Below are 27561 nucleotides of genomic sequence, written 5' to 3' on the forward strand. Positions count from 1 at the left end.
ATATGTAGTTTTTCATGCTGCTTGATTTTCGCTTCTGGTCAGCATGAACTGTTTTGTGTCCCCAGATGAACTATGGATTCTGCCAGAGGGAGATGTGAGCATGGATAGCTCTTGAAGTTTAATCTGTTTTATATAAGCAATGGGTGGTTTTGTTTTTAGCTTTTCTGTGATTCTGTATTTTTTTACCACCTTTGGTTTAATATAGGAACAGCTTTTTTTTGGCAGAATTGTCATTGGGACCTTAGCTATTGGGGACATCTTTAGGTGATGTGAGCTGTTTTTTTGAGTAGAATCACCAGGGCGGCTACTCTGCTGTAAGCAGGGCTATTAGCTATAAAAGCATTATCTGTAAATAGAAAAATGTTGCTGATTTCTTTCCAAACAGACCCATCCATGTTGTCAGCTGTATTCTTTTTGATAGAACTGAGCTGCAATACCATACACAAACTGAGGACAAGAGTAGCGCTGTTTTTTAAAGAAAGCAGTAGCAGTATCTTTTTCTTATTCAGGATAAACCCTTTTAAAGGAGACCTGTCATCCCCCCCCCCCCCCTGCTGCCAGAGCCGGTCCCGGGACGGAGATATCCCGGTCAGAAGCCGGCGTCCATTCATTCTCTATGGCGCGCGCGCCGGCTTCTGACCGGGATATCTCTGTCCCAGGACCAGCTCCGGCAGCGGGACTCGGCGGGATGAGGTACGTATAAGGGGATCTAACTGGGGGTCGGGAGCCTGTCACTTCGGCACAGGGGGTGACAGGTCCTCTTTAAGGATTTGCTAAGGTGGGATTTACTCTCCTGACTACTGTCATCTCTTTTAGAGGTGATGAATAAAAGTTATTGATAGTTCTTCTGTATAGTCTTAAGTATATATTTGACTTCAGTGATTTTGTATAATAACCACTGATAGTTGTCAGGTGAACTTAATGATTTCTATTTTTATCTGTAGAGGGTTCAAACTTAATATTTCTAATTCTCTAAATTATAAAACTCTAGCTGCTTTTAGACACCTTTAGTCAGGGCTAATTCTATACTGTATATACATTAAACTGAATAATAAAACAGTGTACAGTGAGCTCCTAAGCTCCCCCTAGTGGCAGGTACAGGCAGCCAGAATTTTATTATTTAAAGAAGTATGCCAGCAACTAAAAATATATATAAAGAGACTTAATGAGGTAAAGCATTTATAGATTGCTTGTTACCTAAATTCAGTGCTTGTCTGAGATCATAATATAATCATAATGGGACGTAAGCTGTGTAGTTCCTAGTGCAGCCTCTTACCTTGCTGTCTTAGAACTGCTCCCCTTCTTTTCTATGAAAATTTTTCACTATTCACACCATGAAATGGGGCTTGGCCTACAGCTTGAATACATTAAAGAAAGTATCTACTGTATACAGGGCATTTGGAGTAAGGGGGCCTATACACAGACAGATTTATCCGACAGATTATTGAAGCCAAAGCCAAGAACAGACTATAAACAGGGAACAGGACTGAGATTTCTCCTCTTCTCAAATCCATTCCTGGCTTTGGCTTCAAAAATCTGTCAGATAAATCTCTCTATGTAAAGGCACCATTAGAGAGACACTCTTAGTTCATGTCACATATGGAATTTGAGATATATTAGTGTTATGGTTCATGCCATTCAGTTATTTTAGTATTTTCAAATCTTACTGTATATTTAACCAGAAGCTGCATTATTTATAGAGCATTCCTGCAGGAGGTATAAAGCAGTTATAGCATACTGAATATAAGACATAGCAAGAGTTGATTTTTTTTTTAATATTATCCATGCCCAAGCAAAGCGATCATCTAAGGTTGGTGCTTAAGGCATTGAGTTAAAGTAAGCTATCACTGTACCCTGGTCTGTACTTTAAAGGATACACTACAGATCAGACCTACTTAGTGGAGCCAAGCCCTGAGGCACCTCTCAGGTAAAATGAACAATTGCAGCTAGGGATGCCTCAGGCTTAACACACTGCTTAGTACACAAGGTCCCATGTGGAACCTGCCACTGCGAAACTGGGATATTTTGTAACATCTTTGATAGAAAATGGTAAAATATCTTGGTTGTATGGCGGCACTACTTCAATGCAGGCACAAATTGTCATGATTTTAGTAATTAGGAAATACATTGCGGGGGATTTATCCTGCCTGCACTTTTGCATAGACCACAAGTGTACAACTCATACACCAAATGGGTGGGCAGGGGGTTGCGGGGGGGGGGGGGGGGGGGGGGGGGGGGGGGGGGAAGAGGGTGTGTGGCATGGAGGGGGCTTGGTTTTCTGTGTCCAGTTTTTGATTTGTCAGTGTCTTAGTGTTCAGATAGCTAGAATAAGCCAGGGGAAACACTGAGCTAAGTGCCTCCCTCCCTGTCTCACTGCTTGCTGCCATAGATGTATCCGATAGTAAGTCTATAGAGCCTGTCTTTTACAGTTAGAAGCAAGGTAGAAAGATACTTAGATAAGCACCTCATCTGGTTCATTCTAGCAATCAGTGGGGGTCCGAGCATCAAAAAATTAAAGGTTTCGACTTAATTTGATAACATGTACTAACTTACCTTTTCCCTTGGCCGTGGTGAGCAGCAGGATTGGCTGCGGGACAACTGCCAGGCTATGGGATCTCCAGCTCTAAAACATCACAACCTGGCTGATGGACTGGCTGCTTAGTAAGCCATTGACTGGGGTAGGACGCCGTTCTAGTCACTGATTGGCTGAGCGGCCAGTGCATCAGCCAGGACAGGTATTTTTCCCTGAGTCGTGACATCATCACAATTTGGGAGAAAATGCCTTCTAGCGGGGGTCCCGAGGCCGGTCCCGCCACTCACCACAGGTACGGGCAGAGGTAAGTTTGTACTTGTTATCTGCCCCTGCCAGCTGCAGGTTTTTCAAAACGGCCGGACTACTACTTTAAAGGGGTTACCCGTGCTTCCAAAAACATGGATGCTTTCCTCCAGAAACAGCACAAACTCCTCTTTCTGTTTGGGTGTGGTTTTGAAGCTCAGTTCCATTGAAGTGAATGGACCACACACAACCTGAGGATGGGGGTGGTGCAGTTTTGCAAGGAAGTAGCTGTGTTTTCTTCTAATCTCTATAACCCCTGCTAGTAACTCCAATTCTGTTTCTGCTCTTACAATGCACAGTCATAGCCATTCTTTTTCAAATATATTTTCTTATGTGAAAACTCTTAGTACAATGTGAACATATCAGTCATGTTTAACAATCTAGTTATTAATATAGTTAATATGATTTAGGAACAGATTACCACCCCCATCCACCTACGGATCCTCTTACTAATGAGAAAGGCAGGAGACTGAGGACTGCTGGCAGTGCAAAGAAGGAGCAGGCAAAACCTGTGCTTGGTAAGTAGCCTCCTGAAGGACACACATACAGCATTCACATTGCTTTTTCTACTCACATCCTTTCTCATGTGTGGTTTACTTTGCCCTAGATATGGTGGTTCTAGCCTGTCTATGTGGCATCTCTCATAAGATGCTAAAACAGTGGGCCTTCTTTACTGTAGTCAAAGGTTTATACTCTGTCAATAGATTTATGCTTCTCTCTATAAGGATAGCACAAACTAGTGACAAAGAAGCTGATCAGAATGATGTATCACTTACTGTACATTGTTCTGTGCAGCTGAACCAGAGATCAAAGACCTTTAGCACTTCTTGCTAGTGCTCTCCATTATGTGTGTGTGCCCAGTAGTCCTAGATATTCATGAGCACCAGCTCTAGAGAGGTGAAGGAGCTCAAAGATCATTCCCCTGCATATCAGGAGCACTGCTGAACAGAAAGATATAAATAATACAACGTTCTGTTCAGTATTCCCGTCATTTGTTTTTCCTGCCTTTAATTAATACAGCAAAAACCTAGTGACAGATTACCGTTAAACAAAAACCCAGTATAATCATATTTGCAGCTATGCAAGCCAAGAATTGCCACTAGGCCTAGGCTGGTGGGCTATAATAACCACTGTATACATGCTGCAGAGAACTTTCAAAAGAGCTGTAGTTCAAAGGGGTAGTGACTCTCCTTAAGGAGAGCCCGTCATAATGACATGTGGAGACTTACAAACCATTGCTGCTCCACTGAGAATTCTGGGAAGAAAGGATATGCAAAATAGCTCTCACACCTCTTGAGCAAAGAGATGTCCTTTTAAGTCAAGTCTCGCTCAGTCACGGAGCCTTAAAACATTGACTGAGGATTTTATGCCAAGCCAAACAATCTCTCCAAAAAAAAAGATTTCCCATCTGCAGACAGCTGTTTCGGGGGTTTTGCCCCTCATCAGTGCAGGTGTGAGAGCTATTTTGCATATCCTCTCTTCCCAAAAGAGATGTAGGAAATAAAAAGCATATAGTACAAGGGTTATAGGGCATGTCAGCTGTATTTCATTGTATGTTCCCTTTCTGATGGTCAGCATTCTTTCTGATACAAACATTTCTGCCTTTTTGCACTACTGACAAGGTGGGATTTTGTCTTTCCTTTCCATATCTTAATTGTGTTTCTGCGAGTGATCATACATCCACACAGCACCTCAACTCTCTGCATCCTGATGAATGAGCATGCCATGCTGGAATATTTTGTTATTGATGTTCTGCTCTGATATATTGAAAAACTGCAGAAAAAAATGAGCTTTGCATGTAAAGATCATTCCACTGCATCTCCCAGAGAAAATCCAACGACAAATACATTATGAAGAATATTTCATTTCCTTAAAATAGATGCAGACGGCTGTCATGCGTCATGTGCACAGGATTAAAGATGTGGATTTAGTTATTGAAAAGGGCTAAAATAATGGGTTGCAGTGGTAGAGATATAACTTGAGGCTTCTTGGCTGTGATATAAAATCTATAACAGGAATCACTTAGGATTACATGCTATTCTACTAATGATGGGGTTAAGGTCTTGGCCAAAACAAGGATACTGTTTCAATTTAAAGAGAGCCTCATAAAGATGTGTGAAGACTTAGAAGCCATTCCTACTTCACTGGGAATTCTGGGAGGAAAGGATATGCAAAACAGCCCTCTTACACCACATTGGGAAGTCAATGTTCGACTCTAACTAGGAGTCATAGAACATTGACTAGGAATATATGCCAAACCAAAAATCTCTCCAAAAGAAAATACTGCGTATCTGTAGACAGCTGTTATTGCCCCTCAACAGTACAGAGCAGAGTGCTGGCTGGCTATTGAGAGGCCTATTTTTGTGAGTTGGTGCCTATTTTGCATATCCTCTTTTCCTAGGTCACAATAGTTATCCTCCTGTATAAAAGCAGGTAAATTAATGGTAAAGGTTTGGTAAGTTAGGGCCCTATTATACGGAGCGATAACCGACAAATTGGGCAGATTCGGCCGATCATCTCTCTTTGTAATAGAGGCAACGATCAGCCGATGAAACGGCTAATTGAATAAACAGTTAATACAGCACCTCTTAGCGCTTCCGGTCATCTCCTGTGCGCTGCATGTGTCTCGGCACGGGCTGTAGCTTCAGTGCGGCCTGCCTGCGCTGATAGGCCACTTAGCCAAGCACTGGCTGCAGCGGTCCCGGCCAGTGTTTGCTGAGCAGCAAGTGTACAGCAAGCTGTACAGCAAGGAAGGGGTTATACCAATAACTGAATTTCTATTGCTGAGATGAGAGGGAAGTCTTGAATTACCTTTCCAAGTCTGTGAAGACCCTATGGATAAAAAAATGGGCTCACAGATTGCATATTAACAGCCAAGGCTCTCTCCTTCATGTGCCAATACTAAACAAATCAAGTCACCTGTCCTCATGCCTCCAATGTGCCTCTACCGGCTCCCTTTCACATTAGCTGGTGACTTGCAGCTCCGCTAGCTGCAATGTCACTTCCTCAGCTAAGTGTTTGCCTGCCCAGCCAATCAGTGACTGGGCCGGGACACCGCTCCAGTCACTGACTGGCTGAGCGGGTGATTGCTCGGCTGGCCTGTGGCATTTCAGCTGGAGAAACTGGGTACATGATGTACCCGGTTTTCAGCTGCAAATGACAGCTGGCTGATGTGAGCAGGACCCAGGAGCAGCACATCGTAGGTACGAGGACGAGTGAGTTCAGTTGTTTACTATTTTCCTTCTCCCACCAGCCTGCCTGTAGTTATTCTACTTCTGTGGGACTTCTCCTTTCACTAACTTTGTTGAAACAGACTGAGCCAAAGAAAAAGCAGTGAACAGCAGATTATTGAGAAGTAAAACATAATGAGTATTTTTTTGTAAATGAATTGATTTACAAATACGTAACAGATCAAATAGGATTGGGATAAGTGTATGACAGACAGCTGGGACCCTCTGCCATCCTAAGAATGAGGTCTTGAGTTGCCTGTGGTCACACTTGTGTACTGACTCTCCATTCATTCTACAGTATATTAGAGCTGTTGGAGTTAGCCAGTCCCATAGACACCTAATGCAGCAGTGGCGCTCTTGTGTGCATGCTGCTGACATGAAAACACCCTTTTAATAATGCAGTTACCTTAAACAAATTTTGAGATTTTCCAGACTGCAGGCATTACATAGAAACAGAAGATTGTCGGCAGATAAAGACCTTTGGGTCCATTTAGTCTGCCCTTTTAGTATTTCCCTTATTATCTAAGAATAGATATATGTTTATCCCAGGCAGGTTTACATTTAGTTACTGTAGATTTACCAACCACATCTGCTGGAAGTTTGTTCCAAGCATCTACTACTCTTTCAGTAAAGTAATATTGTCTCACATTGCTTCTGATCTTTCCCCCAACTAACCTCTCACTGTGTCCTCTTGTTCTTGTGTTCAGATCTTTACTTAAAAACACTTCCCTCCTAAACCTTATTTAGCCCTTTAAAGTGTAACTGTCATGCCCCCCCCCCTGACTTCAGATGAAGCAGGATTTATGTGTCCATTATGTTTCTATGGAGAGGGGAGGGGCTGAGAGGAGTGAGTGAGCAAGGAGAAGTCCTGCACAGCACAACACCCTGCAATCTTCTCTCAGCAATTTCCTAGATAAGCACTGACCTTTCTGACCCCTGAATCCAGTGTTTTAGGTGCCCAGAGAGTGTACAAACAGCTGACCCTCATGTCTCTTCTTCCTGCTCACTCATCTCCCTCAGCCCCTCCCACCTCCATAGGATATAATAGACCCAGCAGAACCCGTCTTCACTAGCTTCTCTAAAGAAGACGGATTTGCCTGATAATGCACAGATGAGAAGTAAGAGGGGGAGGCTGAATTTTTGCTTTTTGAGTACAGAAAGAGGCTTTTTTGCCTAATAAAACCTATTATAGAGTTTATTTAAATTGCTTATACTACTGAAAAAAATAAATGACAGTTACATGCTAACATACTTAAAGGTTTCAATCATGTCCCCCCTTTCCCTTCTTTCCTCCAGACTTTACAGATTCAAATCCATAAGTCTTTCCTGATATTTCCAAAGCTATTTTATATTTTTACAAACGTAGTGGCTGTGAATTTGCTTTTGAGGGTGCAGAACAGTTCTTGATTTTATTGGAAATTTGTGTTTCTCTTTAACTTACACCAGAAAGTTTGGTAATATGTAAAAAAAAAAAAAGAAAGTAAAACAACAACCCATATTGAAAAATGGAAGCACTGTCTGCAAACTAATATGGTCACCTTAGTTACGAAACAGAGTGCAGGCGTTCCGAGTGAATAAAATGAAAATATCGCCTCTGCTTTATGGCTTATCAGTGGGAACAGCAGGGAGAGATCTCAGAATTAATAAAAATCCACTTGCAATTTAAAACATGCAGATAAGGAGAAATGTATTTTATATGATATATTTTCTTCTCAGACAGCTCTTCAGTGGGACACTGCGGAAATGAAGATAAGCTCTCTGTTCAGATCCATATGCCGTCCTGCGAGAGAGAAAACAGACCAAAGACAGCAAACAACGCAGGCGCAGACATCCCAGGTTAGATTGCACCTCCCTTACAAAGTCTTCTGGACCTCTTTGATAGGGAATGGGGGCTGCCCTGGTGTTAACGAGAGGGTACATTGCAGGATAGGAATACAGCATAGAAGCCGGGTGATGCACTAAACTATCTAGGTGTTAGGCTTCACGTGCCAATTCCTCCAGTGATTGTATGAATAAGTTATGAATATTAAACAAATCTCTGCTGAACCCTTTAAGGATTATACAGGACCGTAGTTCTCCTATATGCAGGATGAAAACACTGGAGGGCTTCTTACATTTCCTGTCTATATCTAAATTACGCATAGTCATGTATGATAGACAAATATACAGTATTGTAACAACATTTTCAATACATTTTCACAAAGATCTGTAATTGTTAAGTTAATAGGAAACTGAGAGTTTACTGCAGTTGTATGCATTCAAGACGATCCTTTTTAGCTACATAGCTTAAAGGGGTTGTCCAGCGAAAATCTTTTTCTTTTAAATCAACTGGTGTCAGAAATTTACTGTATATAGATTTGTAATTTACTTCAATTAAAAAATCTCAAGTCTTCCAGTACTTATCAGCTGCTGTATGTCCTGCAGGAAATGTTGTTTTATTTTCTGTCTGACACAGTGCTCTCTTCTGACATATCTGGCCGAGACAGGAGCTGTCCAGAGCAGGAGAGGCTTTTATAGGGAATCCCATAGAAAACCTCTCCAGGGCATCCACCGATCAGCTGTTTGCCAGAACAGTAGCATCCACATAATCAGTGAAGTTGGACAAAGACAGCGCCATACATTTTGTAGTGGTCATGCTAGATTCCTGCAGCTAAGATCTTACTAAAGTGAATTAGAGCTGAGCTGCAGTGACCCAGCATGGCCATTACACAATGTACAGAGCTGTCTGCTTCTGCCATCTTTGTCTCATGGCTATCCCATGGTCCTGATAGTTATCTAGCAATATGTAAGGATGTTACATTGCATAACTATTGGCGTACTTTCTATATAGGAGCTTAGGAAAGGTGAATGAGAACTCCTGGGATTCTGAAAGAGTCAAGGACGCTTGCTTTTAACATTAGACCGATACCTCTCTTGGTTTTAATACAATGCGGCTTTTTTTTTCTTGACAACTTGAGCAAAATTCATCTTAATTATTTGGTTTTATAACTTTCGTATTTTTCAAAGACAAAACAGAACACATTGGAACCCAGCTGGGGGGATATTGTTTTCATATATTAGAGACATAAAGCAGAACTTGTTATGTCTAAGTTATTTTTATTGTTTTACAATGATCTGATTTGCGGTAGTCATTAACAAGATTAATATTTTACTGGTCTCCTTAAAATGAACCAATCGGGATGCAGCTTGCTAATGAAGATTAATAACGATATGAAATGGAATGTGTTAGGATGATTGTTCCATTATTCTCTACAGCACTTTTCATCTGCTTTCATTGCAATACTAAACACTTCCATTGTACTCTAGTAACATACATGTTGGATAAATAAGCAACAGCTGAATGTGAAAGGATTAGACAGTTTACAGATGCAGCAGAGCTGAATGGATCCAGTCTCCTGATGCAGCTGCATTATAGAGTAGGGGGGCAGGTAAGTGAGTGATATCACCAAACTAAAGGTGACCTACAATAATTGTCAACCAGACATTAGTTTGGCCAACAATTACCTGTCCTGTCCTCCCCATATACATGAACGAGAACAAAGGGGTAAAATTCTATCACTTTATCTCCACTGACATCACCTGTAGGTAAAGTCTTGGGAGAGACACTTAAACTTAAAACTGACATTAGTATAAAGTGCATATAAGTCTATGCACTCTATATTAAAGACTGACCTTGAATATAATATCATATGTGAGCACAGACTACAGGACTAGTTTCAGGCTACCATGTTACTCGTATTTCATATATGGAGAAACAATAGAACTAATGTCATTTTCAATATAAGTTCACCACATTTTATCCACTAATCCCAGTAGAAAAGTTATATGCAGTATCTATAAATATATGTTGTGACTGTACCTTTAACTATGCACTGATTTAAAATAATGATAACTCACTTAGTTAAAGGGCTTGTCTTAGGGTATGTTCACACATTCATGGTTTTATCTGCAATTATTAAATGCAAAAACAGGAGGACATCATAAATGGAGGACATGTATAAAGGAAAGAGAGAGACTTCTCTGTTAAAATCCATTTCTGGCTTTGTATCTATTTATTGCACTACGAATAATTAAAAAAAAATAACTGCAGCCTGCTGGGGCTGATTATTGATGCTCACCTTACCTAGTCAAACGCTGGTACTGTGGTCTGCCCCTGATGCCTGTGGTTACTTACCCTAATGATGCCCTCTCCCTGCTCTGCTGCTGATGCCCTCTCCCTACTCTGCTGATGATGCTCTCTCCCTACACTGCTGATGATGCCCTTTCCCTGCTCTGCTGCTGATGCCCTCTCTCTGCACTGCTTATGATGCCCTTTCCCTGCTCTGCTGATGATGCCCTCTCCCTGCTCTTATGATGATGCCCTCTCCCTGCTCTGCTGCTGATGCCCTCACTCTGCTGTGCTGATAATGCCCTCTCCCTGCAGATGATGCCCTCTCGATGTTCTACTGATGATGCCCTCTCCCTGTTCTGCTGATGATGCCTTCTTCCTGCCCTGATGATGATGCCCTCTACTTACACTGCTGATTATGCCCTTTACCTGCTCTGCTGATGATGCCCTCTTCCTGCTCTGCTGATGATGCCCTCTCCCTGCTCTGCTGATAATGCCCTCTCCCTGCTCTGCTGATAATGCCCTCACTCTGCTCTGCTGATGATGCCCTCTCCCTGCTCTGCTGATGATGCACTCTCTCTGCTCTGCTGATGATGCCCTCACTCTGCTCTGCTGATGATGCCCTCTCCCTGCTCTGCTGATGATGTACTCTCTCTGCTCTGCTGATGATGCCCTCTCCACGCTCTGCTGATAATGCCCTCTCCCGGCTCTGCTGATGATGCCCTCACTCTGCTGTGCTGATGATGCCCTCTCCCTGCTCTGCTTATGATGCCCTCTCCCTGCTCTGCTGATGATGCCCTCTCCCTGCTCTGCTGATGATGCCCTCTCCCTGCTCTGCTGATAATGCCCTCTCCCTGCTCTGCTGATAATGCCCTCACTCTGCTGTGCTGATGATGCCCTCTCCCTGCTCTGCTGATGATGCCTTCTCCCTGCTGTGCTGATGATGCCCTCTCCCTGCTCTGCTGATGATGCCCTCTCCCTGCTCTGCTGCTGATATCCTCTCCCTGCTCTGCTGGTGCCCCCTCCCTGCTATGCTGATACCCTCTCCCTGCTCTCCTGATGGTGCCCAAATCCACTGCGGCCTGTCAGTGAAACTGTAGTGCAGTCAGAACATCAGCAGCAAATCAGGGAGCGTGCGTCATCATGATAAATAAAAACATGGAGCAGGGGCAGACCAGAGTGCCAGCACTGGACTAGGCAAAGGGGATTACCATTTTATAGCTCCAGATACCTGCAGTGAGGTTTTTAAATAAATCAGAGTACCCCCTTTAATAGTCATGGCTGCCAATAATGTTAAATACAACTATTCACAAATAAAAATCTGTTTCAACTATAGAAAACTAATATTTTTCCAAAGCTTTTGCTTAGCCACTTTACCAACACTCAGCAAAGAATTATAACTTTTACTTTAAAATAATCATCAAATCCTAATAATACATGACGTGAACGTGTAATTTACATACAGTAATTCCATTGACTTGGATCTAAGAGCAATGCCGAAGCCTTGCCCATGTAATGCATCATTCTCAATGAAATCAATTGTATGTAGAGAATTGCTAGACTGCAGCTTCATGAATATTGGCTCAGTTCATAAAATGGAATCTGAAGAAAGATTGTTTGGCCTTTAAGACTGTAGCATCTAATGAACTATGTGATCCATTCATCAATCCAAAAGCTTGATTATCGATAGCCTCCATGTAATGTATCTGCCTAGTAAGCTCTCCACATTCCTTTCCTAAAAGAAATGGAACATGACAAACCTATTTCTGTGCGCCCAGTCATTAGTCCTCTACCACAACAAGCATTAAGAGCTGTGCATTCAAGAGCAGCTGTGCTACACGGATAGCAAGCTTTCTTTAAACAAGATAAATGGACATCATCTTTTTAATGCAGCAGTTTTGGAACGTACAGCAACACATAAATCATCTAGGTTCCTGTTTATGTATAAAATGTGCTGAAGGTTTGTTTTATGTTCTACATGGATAAACTCCAGGCTTTTGCTTATATCCTTAAAATGTGTCTTATCCAATTATAATATATACAGTATCCCCCCCCCCCCCCAACACAACAGCATCGGTCATTTGCCAAGTAGCACCAGAAGGCAAGCCATGCATAAGATATCCATACCAACATGCTGCTGGCTTTTCTTCATTTTGGGTTGTTTTTTTTATAGAATTAAGATCTTTCCCCCCATTACATTGGAAGAGTGATTCCGGCCCCAAAAAAAATATTTTCCAAGAATTCACATAGTTGTTGGGTAAAGTCTTTCTATCTTTAGGTCACAGGTCCTTTCTTTGAGTATGTTTATTCAAAACTGGAAAGTATGTATCACATACATTATATTTTATGGAGTCTGGTCTTCTCTCTCAGTAACAAACCTTCAAGTTTTTAGGATATCAAAAAATTAGGAGAGCCTACGTCCTAGTTGGTCTTATTATGGCTTCTTGTGTGTTGTTAAGGGTGAAGACTTTTTTTTTTTTAATACTTCTGAACAATGCTCCGCCAAGCAACAGGGCTAAAATAGAAACTATTACATATAACCTAAGACTTTAAGAAAGTACCAGAGTAGGTAAAGCAAAATGTAAAAGCAAGTTGAATGCAAGTATGGCAAAATACATCACAAATTGTGGAATCTCTCTTTAGGGCTGAATGGTGGGCCCCTTATTCCAATGTCCTCTGGTGGGGTCCAGGTAGCCTAAACCATCTTTGTGGTTACTTTATTGTCAGTAATGGTCTTCTGCTGCAGATTGAAGGGGCTGTCCTATATAGTCTTCTATTTGATTGGTCTTAAATGGGTCGTCCAATTCAACTGAATGAGACTAAGCTGTAATGCAAGACACAATCCATGGACCACTTTTCCTCTGTTGGGATCCAGGTAGTCAAATGCATCTTTGTGTTTACTTTTTGACCAGTAATGATCTTTTTCTGCAGATTAAAGGGGTTGTCCTGTATTGTCTTCTATTTAATTGGTCTTAAAGGGGTTGTCCCATTCATTTGAAGCGACTCTGTACTCACAATCAGACCCCCCAAACCACTTGTACCTTCAGAGAGCTGCTTTTAATCCAAGATCTGTCCTGGGTCCATTTGGCAGGTGATGCAGTTATTGTCCTAAAAGACAACTTTAAAACGTGCAGCCCTGTGTCAAATTGGAGTGCCCATGTCATAGGATTAGCGACACCCCTCCGTCCCTCCTCCCCGCCCCTGGAGCTGGATCGTTAAGGCACCTGTGCAGAGTTCAAACAGGTGAGGAATAGGAGAAAATGTTCTATGGGCATTTCTAATGATGAAAAGGGTGGGGAGGAGGGATGGAGGGGTGTCACAATCCTAATGCACAGACACTGTAGGCCACACCAATTTGATACAGGACTGCAAGATTAAAAGTTGTTTTTTAGGACAATAACTGCATCACCTGCCGAACGGACCCCAGGACAGATCTTGGATTAAAAGCAGCTATCCGAAGGTGCATGCGGTTTTTGGGGGTCAGATTGTGGGTACAGAGTCACTTTAAAGTAGACTAAAGGCCCTATAATAATAATGAACGGTCAATTATCTGTCAAATCAGGTAGATATTCCCCCATGTAATAAAACAAGCAACCAGCAGATGAATAAGCAAATGGTTGCCCATCGGCTGACCGTTTAATTCTGACCTGTCAAAAAATAATCAGCTTTTGGTCACACATCTCCCTATGTAATAGGGAATATGCGGCTGACTAAAACAAAGCTTAAAGCAATTGTGCATCGAGCTGTGTAATAGGCTTTGTAAACAAGTGTCCATCTAAGAGAGGCTGTGTAATATGGTATTGAGTTGTAATACCAGAAACAGTCCATGGACCAGTGCACTGGAATGTATACTCAATGGGATTTCTGGAATATTCAACTATCATATAGATGTTCTCCACAATCCACGCTCTAACCCCAATATTCTGATCCTCCAAACTCAATAATGTCTTTTTCCGAGTATCTTGTTCCTGTCAGTTTCCCGATGGCATACTTCCTCGTAATTTTCCATGGTTGTGGCAGCTTCTTCGGTGAGCACATTAGGTTAAACCATGGTCAGGAGAACTCTATGAAATAGTTATCTTCATGCATATTTTATTTGCGTATCGTTCTTCATGAGGGCGAGAAATGTGAAAGTCAAATTAAAACCCAGAGCTAATGGGCCTCTTGGGAAACTATTTAAAAAACTTGAAGTTTTCAGTAGAGTCTGAAATCACAAGAGCTGATCACATGAGCCTCCAGTTAGTTCATTTGCATTCCTCAGTCACTGTCCACGAAAAGTAGCGCTGAACGATTACAATAAATGAAGCATGTTCAACTTGAATTACATCAAAGCAGGAAATGCCTTAAAGGACGTACTGCAAGGCAGGTGTTAATTATAATTTCAGACTTGTGAATTTCTCACACATTATTACAGCCCAAACTGACAATGAAATGCAAATGAATCGCCCGTAGTTATGCCCACTATTTTCCATCAATTATTGAGAAAATTGCAAGCTTGTCTAATGCTGGAAGTGGACAATGACTCTTTTTTTTTCCCCCTCCTGTCTGTATTGAAATCACTTGCGCAGAAAATATTATAGTAAATAAATACTTTTTGTTTTAGTTTTTGTTCTTTTTAGTATAATACGATGTATGAAGTGGTATAATTATAGATTTTAATTGCAATGATAGTTAATGGTCTCTAAAGAAACATTACGTGCTTTAAATTTGCACATCTTGATTATTGGCTGTTGAGCATCAAGGACTTTCATTGTCTAGAATGGACTAAGTACGTATTAGCAAATGAATAAATATGTCCATTAACAATAGAGAAGAACAATGGAAGTAGAAAATAAAGCTGGTTTTGGTTAATTGCGTACATCTGACTTCTCTTGTGGATAAAAAAAACATCATGCATTGATCTGCTAGACCAGTGGTCACTATTTTATGGTTCTCCAGATGTTGTAAAACTAAAACTTCAGACAGCTGAAGAACAAGGTGGAGAACACTGCACTTGATACAGGAAACATCAAAAACAGAACAGGGCACTCGCTGGAGTAGTAATGGCAGTCTGGTTATAAAAGTCTCCAAATAATCCAAGTGCCCACTGTCTGACCTTACTGAGTTATGTGTTGCATAGGCACTAGAGATAACCGTGCAAAGTACACTTAACCCCCCGGTCTTCTATCTGTCACTATCGCCACTCAGCCAATCAGCGGCTGAGGCAGGACAATGCTCCTGCTGCTGCTGCTCGGCTGAACAGTAAGAATAGTTTCCCCATTCCCCACTATCAACAGAACACAGTCTGGCCTCCAGTGGGTTATCTTACCCCTTGGGGGACAGACTGTCACTGTAAGATTAACCAGGTCTGCTGGTTAATCTTACAGGGGGGGCACCTGGTTAAAAACTTAAAGGGGTATTCCCCCCAAAATTATTTTTGCATTAATACGCTGCCCACCTGTAGCTTTCCATCTTTCCAATATACAGTTATTATGGATTCTGCACAGTTTTGCTGTTATCCAGCTGCACTCACCCCCACGGATTGCATAGAATCATCAGACCTCAGTCCAACCAGACACGCTCCCTGCTCCTGGCCCCCACCCTCGGAGTCGGCATCACGTATTCTCAGTCCCAGCACAGTGAAGTGACTGAGAACACTGATGGGGTGGCTGCTGTTACAGAGGGAGACAGTGATCAACGCAGCTGTCACTGTCTCCCTCTCTAACAGCAGCCACCAGGTCACCCCCAGCCCAGAGCTCACCCCCTGTGTTTAGAGCCTCAGGGCTGTGTCCAGCACTCAAGCCCCGCCCCCTGCAATCGCCCGCGGCAAGCTCCGCCCCTTCTACACCTTTCCCCCAACTCAGCTCTGCTACACCGTCACAGCCAACTCAGCTCTGCTACACCGTCCCCCAACTCAGCTCTGCTACACCGTCACCGCCAACTCAGCTCTGCTACACCGGCATCATCTCCTTCATTGTTTCAGCTCTGCTACTTCACCATCATCAGGCACAGGCATTGTATGATGGGAAATGTAGTTTCCTATCTTGGATATAGATCGGCTTTTAGAAAAACTTGTAACTCAGGAATGGCAGCAGCTAGAAAGATGGGAGACAGCTCAAAATACTCAGGGGGACTTGGTGAGTAAGACCAGCTAGGTTTGGGAGCATTACATTTTTTTTAGCTCTTGGGGGGGAATACCCCTTTAAAGTGTCATTGTCGTTACATTTTTTTTTACAGAAAATAATAGTACAGGCGATTTTAAGAAACTTTGTAATTGGGTTTATTAGGCAAATATGCCATTAAAAAGCCTTTTCCCAGATCCCCCCTCCTCTCCTTTCTGTCATCCACTGCTCAGAATCAGGAAATTTTGACTTTTTTTTTATCAGTCGGATCCTGTCTGTGCTATGGAGAGGGGAGGGGGGAGAAGCTAGATTAGTTGGCAGCAGAGAGCAGAGAACAAAGGATTACACAGTGGGGGAGCTATTCATAGTGCAATGCAGAGGTCAGAGAGGTCAGTGGTGACATCAGATGAGAGATCCTGGTGATGTAGTTATAAATTAACTCTTTGATGTCCTGTTTTGGTGCCTCATCTCCCTCTCTCCATAGGAAAACCATGGACAGGGGGAGAGCTTCAAACTGCTTTGTCATGACAAAAATTAATTTTTCGGCTAATAAACTCAATTACAAAGTTTCTTAAAATTACCTGTTCTGCAAAAAAAAAGTTTTAACGACACTTTAAGTCACCCATTGTTTTTAATGGGACTTGTTACTGAAGTCAAGCACTCAAGCATTAGAAAATACTTGACTTGAGTAACAAGTACTTGAGTATTCTGGTGCTCGCTTACAAGAAAGTATAAGCAGTGTGCTGCTCCAGGAACTAGCTCCATCATCCTTAATCACGGCTGTGGATACCAACATCCACGACCCCAAAGAAAACCTGGTCTAAAGCTGAGCACTGAGTCCAAGAAAGAATCCTCTAACTAGGACCAGTATTCTTGAAACTCTCTTTTAGGGCAGCTTCACACGTAGTGTATCGCACCAGATTTTCTGCGGCGGATCTGCAGCAGATCTGCAGCAGATTTGACTAAATTAATTAACACAGCATTAAGGGTGGGTTCACACTGAGAAATTCTCGTGGATAAATTCTGCGGAATTCCGTCGGCTGTACACGCGCAAGGCCGCGCCTTTCCGCCGGCTCCATAGACAACATTCTATGAGCCGGCTGATTCTGCATTCCGCAGAAAGAATTGACACGTCAGCAGATTTGATGGTGCAGATTTGATGCTGTGTTCATTCATTTAGTCAAATCCACTGCGGATCCCCAGCAGAAAATCTGGTGCGATGTACTACGTGTGAAGCTACCCATAGGGTACAATCCCACTTGCCGGATCCGCAGTGAGTTCCTTGCTGCGTTTTTGCAGCGAGACTCACTGCGTATCCCGGCCCTATACTTTGAATGACAGACAAACATGCAGCAGGGATCTACATCCCTGCTGCAAATTATCTGTAACCCGCCCCCTTAACCTCCCAGCCGCCGCAGCTGATACTTTACCTGATCAGGTGAAGTATATGCTCCAGCCAACTGGGCGCCCGATCACCGCCCCCCCCCCCCCCCCCGCAGCCCCAGTATCGGATTGGTGAGTGCGGCTTTTTACTCTTTATTTTATTTATGTGTAAGAGGAGCTTCATATATAGCGGGCACCACCAGATACTCCCTATTTACATACACTATAGGTATCTCCACATAGACTGTAGTGCCCATCATCTCTACAATTGCCGTAATTTACGAATCTGTATGACTTTCTGACAATAGTTCATTTAAAAAAAAAAACAAGATCCCTCTGTAGTGCCCCTTTAACCCTATCTCCCTTTAGGTAGGCTCCCAGTATGTTTAGGGTGAGTGACCCTGTAGGGTAACTCAAAGGACTCTTTCTGATTTTCCAGAGATATCCGTTATTCATACACTATCTATATCACTCTGCTCTTATAATATTTAGCAGTAAATATAATCATAATGTGTAATTTTCAGCACTGTCTTCCATGACATATTATCACTTCTATTTTCTAGATGACTGGATTTTTCCTGACAGTTTTCAAGATGTTTCCAAACTGTCTGACACTCTACATCAAACCTACATCAGCAATGTATGTGAGCAGTTGGCAGATAACAGCCAAAGTGACACTGTCTATCCTGAAGAAAGGACCCCTGGGGACCCCAACAACATTTTCAGCTACTCTTCAATGTCTGGCTCAGTGCATCATGGGAAACTTGAGGGTCAATCATCTGACAGGGATACAGTCTCTCTGGAAGGCTTGGAACATGACAGACGCGGGGCACGGATGGAAGATGATTTCTATGGAAGTGACAACAGCATTGAGGTAATATTCAGCTGTAAAGTTGCAACCAGAAAAAGGGCACTTTTTGTGCAACGATCTGCAGCAGGTGTTTGTTAATGGTATAATACATAGCAATAGAATAAGAAGAACTATTATCATTTCTGGCGATTACATAGCAATGATCAGTGCTTCGTATGGCTACTGCTTATGTGTTCTTGTAGAAGTAATCTGTCACTGATCATGTTTGTACAAGGCTTCTCTTCCTAGTCAATATCACCCCTGGCTGACGAGTAGTGCCCTCTCTCCTCTCTTTAGCATCTGCAGTTTATATTATACAGTTCTGTGCCCCAGCTGCTGCAGAATATCACAGTGCACAACCTACTGCATCTTAATAGATGCTCAGCCATACATCAGTTGGTTAATGGACTTCCTCCAAGAGAGGTTCTGCAGCAGCTGAGATGTATGCTATGAGGAATAATGTATCGCCTACTGGAAATGGTTAAGAATATTAGAAGCCACCTGATAATTCTATGACCTGTGTAAACATTGGCATACCTAAAAAATAAGGGGACCTATTCCAAAGCTCAAAATAGGCCTCCTTTGTGGAGCCAGCTTTGAACTAATACTTGTTTCTAGAGATGAGTGAACTTTTAAAAAATTTTTGGTTCACTTGGTTTGCCGAACTTTGGCATAAAGTTGAGGTTCGTTTGAACCTTAAAGAAACCGCACTAAAACAGGCGTTTAGCTGTTGCACATCGTTTCCTCATCAATATTTTCCTGTCCGCACTCCCCTGGTGCCCTTCTCCACTGTCTGGTGTCCCTTGCGCGTTCTTTAGCCAGTCGCTTACTCACTGAGATAGGACAGTGCCATGGCCAATGATTGGCTGAGTGGGCTGTCACTCTCGTCGTAGGGAGTCAGATTCCGCTCTGCCAATCACTGGCCGTGGCGCTTTCCCATCTCCTTTAGTGATTGGCTGAGTGGGCTGGAGGTGACTGCGATCAGCAGGGGATACCGGAGATGCCAAGGAGGACACCGCAAGTGCAGAAAGGTGAGCATATCCTTTTTTTAAAAAGTTTATTAAATCGTTATCGTTAATAAACTCGCTATGAAGTTTGCAAAAAGTCTGGAAATTATTTTGGTTCCTAACATTTAGTTTATTTATCTCTATATGTCTTTCCTTTTATTTCCCTTGTGGCCATTTTCCACCTTTATTTGCTAACTACCCAGTTCCTCTGAGAAAGAGGAATAGTGTTGCACCTCCTAAGACTAGATAGAACTAACCAGAACTGGGCCCCTCTTTCCAAGGCTCCATAGCAGCTTTATGGTCTGCCTCTATGGTATGTTTGCTCGTGTGTATAAATGCATCCAGCCTTGTGTTTTATACGGTACCATAATTCTTCTCTGGCTTCTAATAGTATTACTGAGAGCAGTGACTACATTATTCCACATATAAATTCATAATGTAGAATCTAAGACATAAAATGACGACATTAAATAATGCACTATAGCAACTATTAGCTACAAAAGATCTCATTACTGGGAATGTCCTGTAACCTGATAAAACTGATCTACAGTTAGAAGGAATTACTGAGACTAATACAATGACACATAATAGAAAAGTGCATTCTTTGTGTGTCCTGTAATAGTTTCCATAATGTCAGATGTTACATATACAGCCTTCGGCATTCTTGGAGTATTATTAAGGAACATTTGCGCAGATGAGTATTGCTAAGAGCGCATTCATTGATCCAGCTCTGCAGATACGCTATTAGGAACGTTGCATTTTCCTCCATCGTATGTCACTCAGAAGAGCTATTCGACATTCCTCAGTGATTTGTTATTTTTAAATGAAGCTTACAGCGCCTTTTCATGATCGATAGAATTTGTACACTTTTCCCAGAAATTATATTATGTAGGTATAGTCATAAAGCAGAACACACAGGAGAACACTTACATGTTCACATATCTTGCTTTGTACGTCAGCTTGACCATATTGGCATGGCTATAAGTGGTAATAGTTTTTCTGGCGGTAGATCGCCAAAGCCAATATGACTAGTTATGTTTATTTGTCAGAAAAAAGCTTTGCATTTTTTAGAAAATTTAAAATATGATAATCAAAGTAACACAAAATAGTTTTAAAAAGTCTAGCAATTTTCAAAATTTGTCAGCCGGCAAGGACAGGGGGAATATAATAAACAGTCACTATTTACCTCTCTCCGTTCCTTTGCATCACTGGCTTGCCACTCCAGGATCTCCTTCGGCTGGAGTGTCACAACCTAGTTGGTGGACTGCCTGCTCAGCTAGTCAGTGACAACAGAACTCAGGGAGGAAAGCCTTCCGGTGGCTATCCTGGAGCCTGTGACTTGGCAATTTGGGGGCACATGGAGGAGTAAGTAGTGATTGTTTATTATGTTCCCCCTGATGGCTAACAAATCAACGGACTTCTCCTTTAAAGGGGAACAATCAGCAGGTTAGACGAATTTAACCTGCTGATAGCCCTCTATAGTGCCTGGGACGCTGAGGAAGAACGTATGTGTCTTACCTTGCTCCTCGGCGCAGATCCCGCAATGTTAGTCAGGGTAAACTCCGGAGCACCATTAAGAGCACTGCCGGGTCATCCGACCTGTTTCTTACCCCTTCCTCCTTCCTTCTCAGCGCCCCCGGAGCTATATGGGGCTATCAACATGTTAGATTTGTTTAAACTATTGATAGTTCCCCTTTAAATAATTGTTTCATTTATTAAGGGAAAAATGTTATCCAGCGCCAACTTGTTGAAAAGTAGCTACCCTATAAACTTACAGTAAAGGGGTTACAGGAACTTTGGAAACATTTTTTAAATAACACACAGATAATCGGGATTTATTAAATGATCATTTTAACAACTGAAATACTCAGGTGATATTCAGTACCTCGTTACAGTTCATATTTAGGCCGGGTTCACACACCGTGAACCACCGGCTGTTCTGTGGCCCGGCAGTGTGACCCGGCCGGTGTCACTGAAGATCATCCCGGTCGGTACTGCAGTTCTAGCCGGATGTTCTTAATTTCTGCTGAATTGGGATGCGGGCGCAACCCAATTCACCGTAGCTCACAATGGAGAGTGCGACCGGAGCTGCACTCTCCATTGTGTGAGCTGTTAGGCTTGTGCGGCCGCTATTCATGTCAGTTTTTTGTGCGGCCGCTAGCGATCCCATTTGGAGTGTATAAAATCTGTATACACTCCGGCTGTGATTCCATAGGCGTAATTACGTAGTGTAATTTTATTATATTGTGCTGTAATTGTTATTGTTATAAAATTGCAAGAGACGTCTTTTAGGCCATTATGTGCCAATGTACAGTACATCTGTATTTTGGCACATATGTTGGCATGTTATTTGGAAGGCTTTTGAAATGTAAACAGCTAAAATATAATTAAAGCAAAACCTTGTTTGTACAATGAGGCCAAAAAACTTTCCAATTGCAAAAAGAAGGTGGAAAGAAAGTATGAATTTGATGATCTTTTTTTTTGCCTATAAAACATCTGTTTTTTGAGTGTCCAAATGATCCTCAAAAAAGGTGTATGAACATAGCCTAACTCTCAGTCCCCCCACAGATCAGGTGATCAGGGGTCACGGCTAGTGTTTAGCAGACCTATCAAACTGTTCAAGTTCAGAAATGTTCTCCGGGCCCTCCTTAACACTCTGCGTTTGATTCCGCTCTTCGATAGAACTGGGATGCCATCCTAGAGAGTCTTGGCAAACATGGATGTTGCCATAGGTTAGCATCCAACGTCTGCAGCCTTGGGGAATCAAATGCTGATCTTTCGGGTTCGGAGAGTGTTGCCAAACCAGATCAGTTTGACACAAGTCATGGCATCTCTTGTGCCAAAACTCCTTCAATTGTCCTTTACGAAAGGTTAAACCCACCAGTCTGATAATGGATAGACATTTAATCTTCTAATGCCAGAAAACCCCTGTCACTTATTATGTATAAAGTAGGAAGTTCAGACAAATATAAATAAGACTTAATATTCACAGGCAGATATCCTTCCTTTAAGTTAGTAGACAGGACTCCAGCAAACTTTATTAGAAGTTGATTTTGTGTATTATATCTCGCTGAATGGCAGCATGACATTGTCCTTAAGTCTTTGTTAGTGCCAGATTCCTTCTTTTAAATCCAGTCACAGCTACAGACACTGAGGATTTTGTATGCCAATTAAGCCAGTCGGCAGACTGATTAAATAAATGACTGAATATTTTAAGGTTGATTTCTCTCTAATAAATTCAATAGCATAGGCTACTGCAGCGCGTGATGATTATAAAGCGTATTTGAGTAACATATCGTATTCAGTCTTTATCTTCTACTCACCTGCCATAGCCCAGTAATGGACACTGATTTAAAGGGATATTACCACCTGAAGTGTTGACATATTGCTTGGGGTCCAACCTCAAGGACTAAATAGGTGATAGCACTGATTCAGCACTGGAACTCTTTCACAGTCTATACCTGCGCCTGGCCACCCACTATGTAAAGGGAACTGCGTTACATCTCCATTTATTTAAATAGGGCAGGCTGTGTTTCCCTTCACTGAAAAAGCAGTAAAAGGGCTGTAGTGTTGTGGTCCCATCATTAAATGTCATATAATCTTGTCAGTGAGTCTTGGGGTCCGGGAAGATGGCAGTCCCTACTTGACCCCCTGAGCTAATCCCCAGGGCAGCAACTGGGCGACAGTCCCTAGCCTAAATAGGGATACAGGGCGGTAGACAGAACACACCGACAGGTATACAATAACAGGTCAGACAGTCCGAGTCGGCAACAGGAGGTAACGTCAAAATCCAAATCAGTAAGCAAAGGGTAAAGAGAGTCCAGTCCAAGGTCAAGCACAGAAGGGAACGCATTACAGAGGATGAGGCAGAGGCAAAGTCCAAGGCCGAGTGTCAAAAACAAGCAGCAATATGTATAGGCTGGTGTAACTGGAGACCAAACATACACTGGCAACTACTGATAGAACTGGCCAGACTAAATGCTGCCAGAGCTCCCGTCCCAGCCACTGATAGGAGCAAGGAGTCTGACAGCAGTGATGCCAGGGAGCCCTCCCCTGTGCTCTGAATAGAGCAAGCCTCAGGAGCAATGCAACACCTGAAGGCCTAACCCCACAAGCACCAGAGAGGAATCAGGAGAAACATGAAGCCGGGTGTCGGCTACCTGGCAGCACAGATAGAAGTGTGTGAATCAGGTCAGAGTAATGGGGCGTTGGCTGGTTCCTCCAGCCGAATTCACACACAGGGAACGAATTCTAACAATCTGTTAAATTAGTAGGAGAATGCATCAAGCAGAATAAAATACTAAGTTGTATAAAAGAATACCTATGCAAGAAACAAAAACCTGCATAATGTGCACCAGTTTACCAATTAAAATGATTAAGTATTAGCACAGTGAGTGAAAGATACTCATCAAATATAAAATTTAAACCAGTGACAGGTGATATGAACATTAGTTTTCCCCTGATTGCATTAATTCCATTCTTAGATCAACTTACTTGTTACCTTTAGACCTCAGGACACCCACCTCCACACCCAACAAGCCGCAAGAACCTAGGTCCCAACGACTGGACGTTACAGTGAACTGAGCCAACAGTTTCCAGCCCTGTTCACCGTGAGTGTGGGTGCCAAACCATGAGGTGGCGGGTGTTGGCATCCTGCCAATCAGTGACTGATGACCTATCCTATGGACAGGTCATCAGTCCGTTTGCACGGAAAACCCCTTTAACATAACAAACAACTTAGCATCCTCTGAGATAAAATTATTACCTGCAAAAGGGGGAGGGGGTAGTTTATTGCATGGAACACATCATTTTTTTATTTGAATAATTAAAAAATACATATTGATATTGCACTTACCTGGTGTTCTTTTTGTGTTCATTACTGGTAGTCCCACATACCCAGTAACTCAGTCTCACCTTCCAGATGATCAAATGCGCAGGTGACAGAGCGATTTGTGTTATTGTGCAGACAGCCAATAAAAAGCACACTAGGGCTACGTTCATGCTCTAGTGTCTTTTTTTGGCCGTTCAACGGCCACCTTTAAGACCGTTATTTCATTATAATGGGAGTTATTTGTGCAATCACAGCTGTTATTTGGGCTTAAAATGATGGTTGTCCTAAAAGACAGCCATCAAATAGACAAAAAAAAGATGGTGTAGAAAGAACCTTCTTTTCACCAACACGGAGATAGGACATTCTGATAGAAAATCAAATGAACACCAGGGGGCACCATAACAAGTTGTGTCCAGTCATATCCAGTAACATTAAAAAAAATCCAATTATAAAATGACAACTGTAATATTTAATTATGGGGCAACTCCTCAATCATAGTAAATATTCATTATACTAGTTTACTTAACATTTCTTCTTTGTCTATACGTATTTTACCTTTGTGACTGATTTATGTGTTATTCTTCTACTCTTAAAGACGCACTTAATTGCTTCTATATAAATTATTCAGTTAAAATTCTATTCCGGGTCCCTCGGTAGAAGTAGATCATGTGAGTTAAATTTGAATAAAATGATTCTCATATTTAAAAAGAATATTTTTCCAGGTAAAGCCTCAGAGACACTGGATTTTCATTTTGTGAAATTGCCTGTGTGGGATTTCAGTTAGCTCCTGCCTTTTCATCCCTCTCGATCTGCCTCGTAGACTATTTCTTCTTTATATACTGCTCCACGTGAGATTTCAGATAGAAATTTATTTTATTTTAATTCAAAGCAAGTTCCTCAAAGTAACTTGCTAAAAATCGAAGGAAAGAATGTAACACTTTGACCTCTGGTACAAGACAGTTGGTACAAGTCTAACATTATAAACGCCCATCGGCCCACAGTGGCGGAAGGATGTTATGTTTGCAAATATGGATTTAAATAAGACAAACGTTTAAAAAAAAAAATGAATGTAGTAAAACTGACTGGGACAATGTTTGTCAGCTTTGTAGACTTTGCAACCCTTATGGGCTATTCCTGTATTCTCCAAAAGGAACTCTTAAAATGAATGTACCATCGATACACCACTTTTGGGATTTTTACATGGATAGACTGGCGCCGGCACAGGGATGCCTGCTAGCCCCCAGTGTGATAAACCCCCTCCTCTCTGTGATGCGGCTCCATTAGAATCAATAAAGCCGCGTCACAGAGTGGAGGGCCGATCGTCACACTGTGGGCGGTCAGGCCCACCTCCAGTGCTTCACCCCCGGACGGTACTCGGTAATAGACCGTTGCAGAAATCGGGCTGCGGTTCAAAAAAAAAGGCTGCGGCACCGGCATCCGTACCAGTGGTACATTCGCTTTAATATTATACTAATTTATAATATTAGGAACACTATATCGATAGAATTTATAATATTAGGAACACTTTATCAATAGAACAGGACAACATGGCCTCCCAGATAGAGCAGGGAGGACACTTAGGCTACCCCATCACCATGGCCTGCGTGTTATTGATATATTTGCTCTCCTGTTGCTCTTGTATAATAGTAGGGGCGCTGACCGCGCTCATTTGTTCCTCTGCATCTCCCCGTGTAATAGGGGCTTTAGTCATTGGGCTCATTTGTCAGCTGATCGTTGGGATTATGTGGCCCTAAAAACCATAATCGAATTGCTGTACATCTCCCTGAATAAACAAGGCATGGGATGTACGTAAAGAGCCACCTGAATGATTGTTCGTCAAAAGACTCAGTAAATATTCTGCACATCTAATAGGACGCTAAACTCTTACCCTTTACCCTTAAACCAACATTGATTTCTGTATTGAGTATTTACTTTACCCCCGTCCCACGTCCCCTTGGCACTCCTCAGAGATTTCTGTTGCTGGAAAGTGTAGCACATTTTGTATGTAAAGAACTATGTAACCAGAGATGAAAGAGGACCCTGTACAAACATACAAAAAAAAAAAACCCTCTATAAACCGATAAACACACTCATTATAGAATGTTTTTCAGAGAAGAATTACGGTTAATTCCGCAAAAGTGTGTCCAGTAAAATCCATTTGCTTTCATGGTATTTGCTATACGTGAGGCCTGATGCCATTTAATTCCTCAATATACTGGAATCACACGTCCATCCCCGCAATTTTCACTTATTTAAACAGTACAATGAAGTTGATTGCATGAAAATTCCCCCAAGACCTGTCCTCACAGATAATCCATACATCACGCCTGAAAGGTTAGCGTATTTGTGGAGCAATCGCTGAAAAGATCTGAAGGATGTAATTACCGCTTGCAAATTATCCTGGATTTAGGTTACATTTCTTAATTTCCTGCTTGTAGAACAAATTTGGTCCATTTACATGAAACTGTGGCTTCCAGATCAGGAGCCTGTACAGGTCAAGAACCTTTTGATATCTGCACACATTTGTTTCTGCTAGATACTACCCTAATAGGCCTGAACGAGCGCTGCTTATCATATTAGAAAATAAATAGAATTTAAAAGTCAAATCGGACACCGCGGCACCGTCTTTGCCGAGTTCTTTTGCCGATAAACAAGAAACAATCTAATACTTGGCCTTTACTCAAATATCTGTTCATTCTTTTTTTGGCTGTGCAAACACATGATGCTGTTTATTTTATGAAAATAGAAGACGCAATCTGTCGCCTCTAAAGGCTTCTATTCCTGAGCGGATTTATTCATAATTTTACAACATGTTTCAACTCTGAGTTGGGGGTCTTCATATACTACATAATCCAATGCACTTCATGGCATAACTGGTGGAAGCAATGGATTACATAAAGGATGAAGACTCCTATAGGAAGTAAAAAGCATGAAAGGAGGTGATCCAGTTTCATAGTAGTTTGTGTTTTTGTGCTATTATTCATGGGCATCAGTGATCCAGTTTGGGGTATTTTGTAGGAAATCTATTGGTCAGCTGATGCCATAGACACTAGATTCGATGTACTGCTACATGCTTTCGTTACATTTTTGCATAATGTGCCATTGTCCACCATGTGTTTTTTTTTAGTTTGTTTTCTGCTATACTATATACTATAGGAGCTGGCTGTCACACTCAGCCCCTGGCGAGGCTGAAGCTTACGGCCAACCTCCCACAG

At 42.1% G+C, this 27561-nt stretch overlaps 1 protein-coding gene across 1 annotated transcript in view; it reads left to right on the forward strand.

Moving 5' to 3' along the window:
• The window catches only part of CFAP20DC (CFAP20 domain containing), a 286194-nt gene that overhangs the window by 137351 nt on the left and 121282 nt on the right, over positions 1-27561 (forward strand). The window contains exons 11-13 of the mRNA XM_069968793.1: positions 3247-3354; positions 7783-7902; positions 18222-18532. Coding sequence (XP_069824894.1) covers positions 3247-3354; positions 7783-7902; positions 18222-18532 — 539 coding nt within the window. The remainder of the gene's footprint in view (positions 1-3246; positions 3355-7782; positions 7903-18221; positions 18533-27561) is intronic.

The sequence above is a fragment of the Dendropsophus ebraccatus genome, chromosome 4, assembly GCF_027789765.1.
Source record: "Dendropsophus ebraccatus isolate aDenEbr1 chromosome 4, aDenEbr1.pat, whole genome shotgun sequence".
NCBI lineage: Eukaryota > Metazoa > Chordata > Amphibia > Anura > Hylidae > Dendropsophus > Dendropsophus ebraccatus.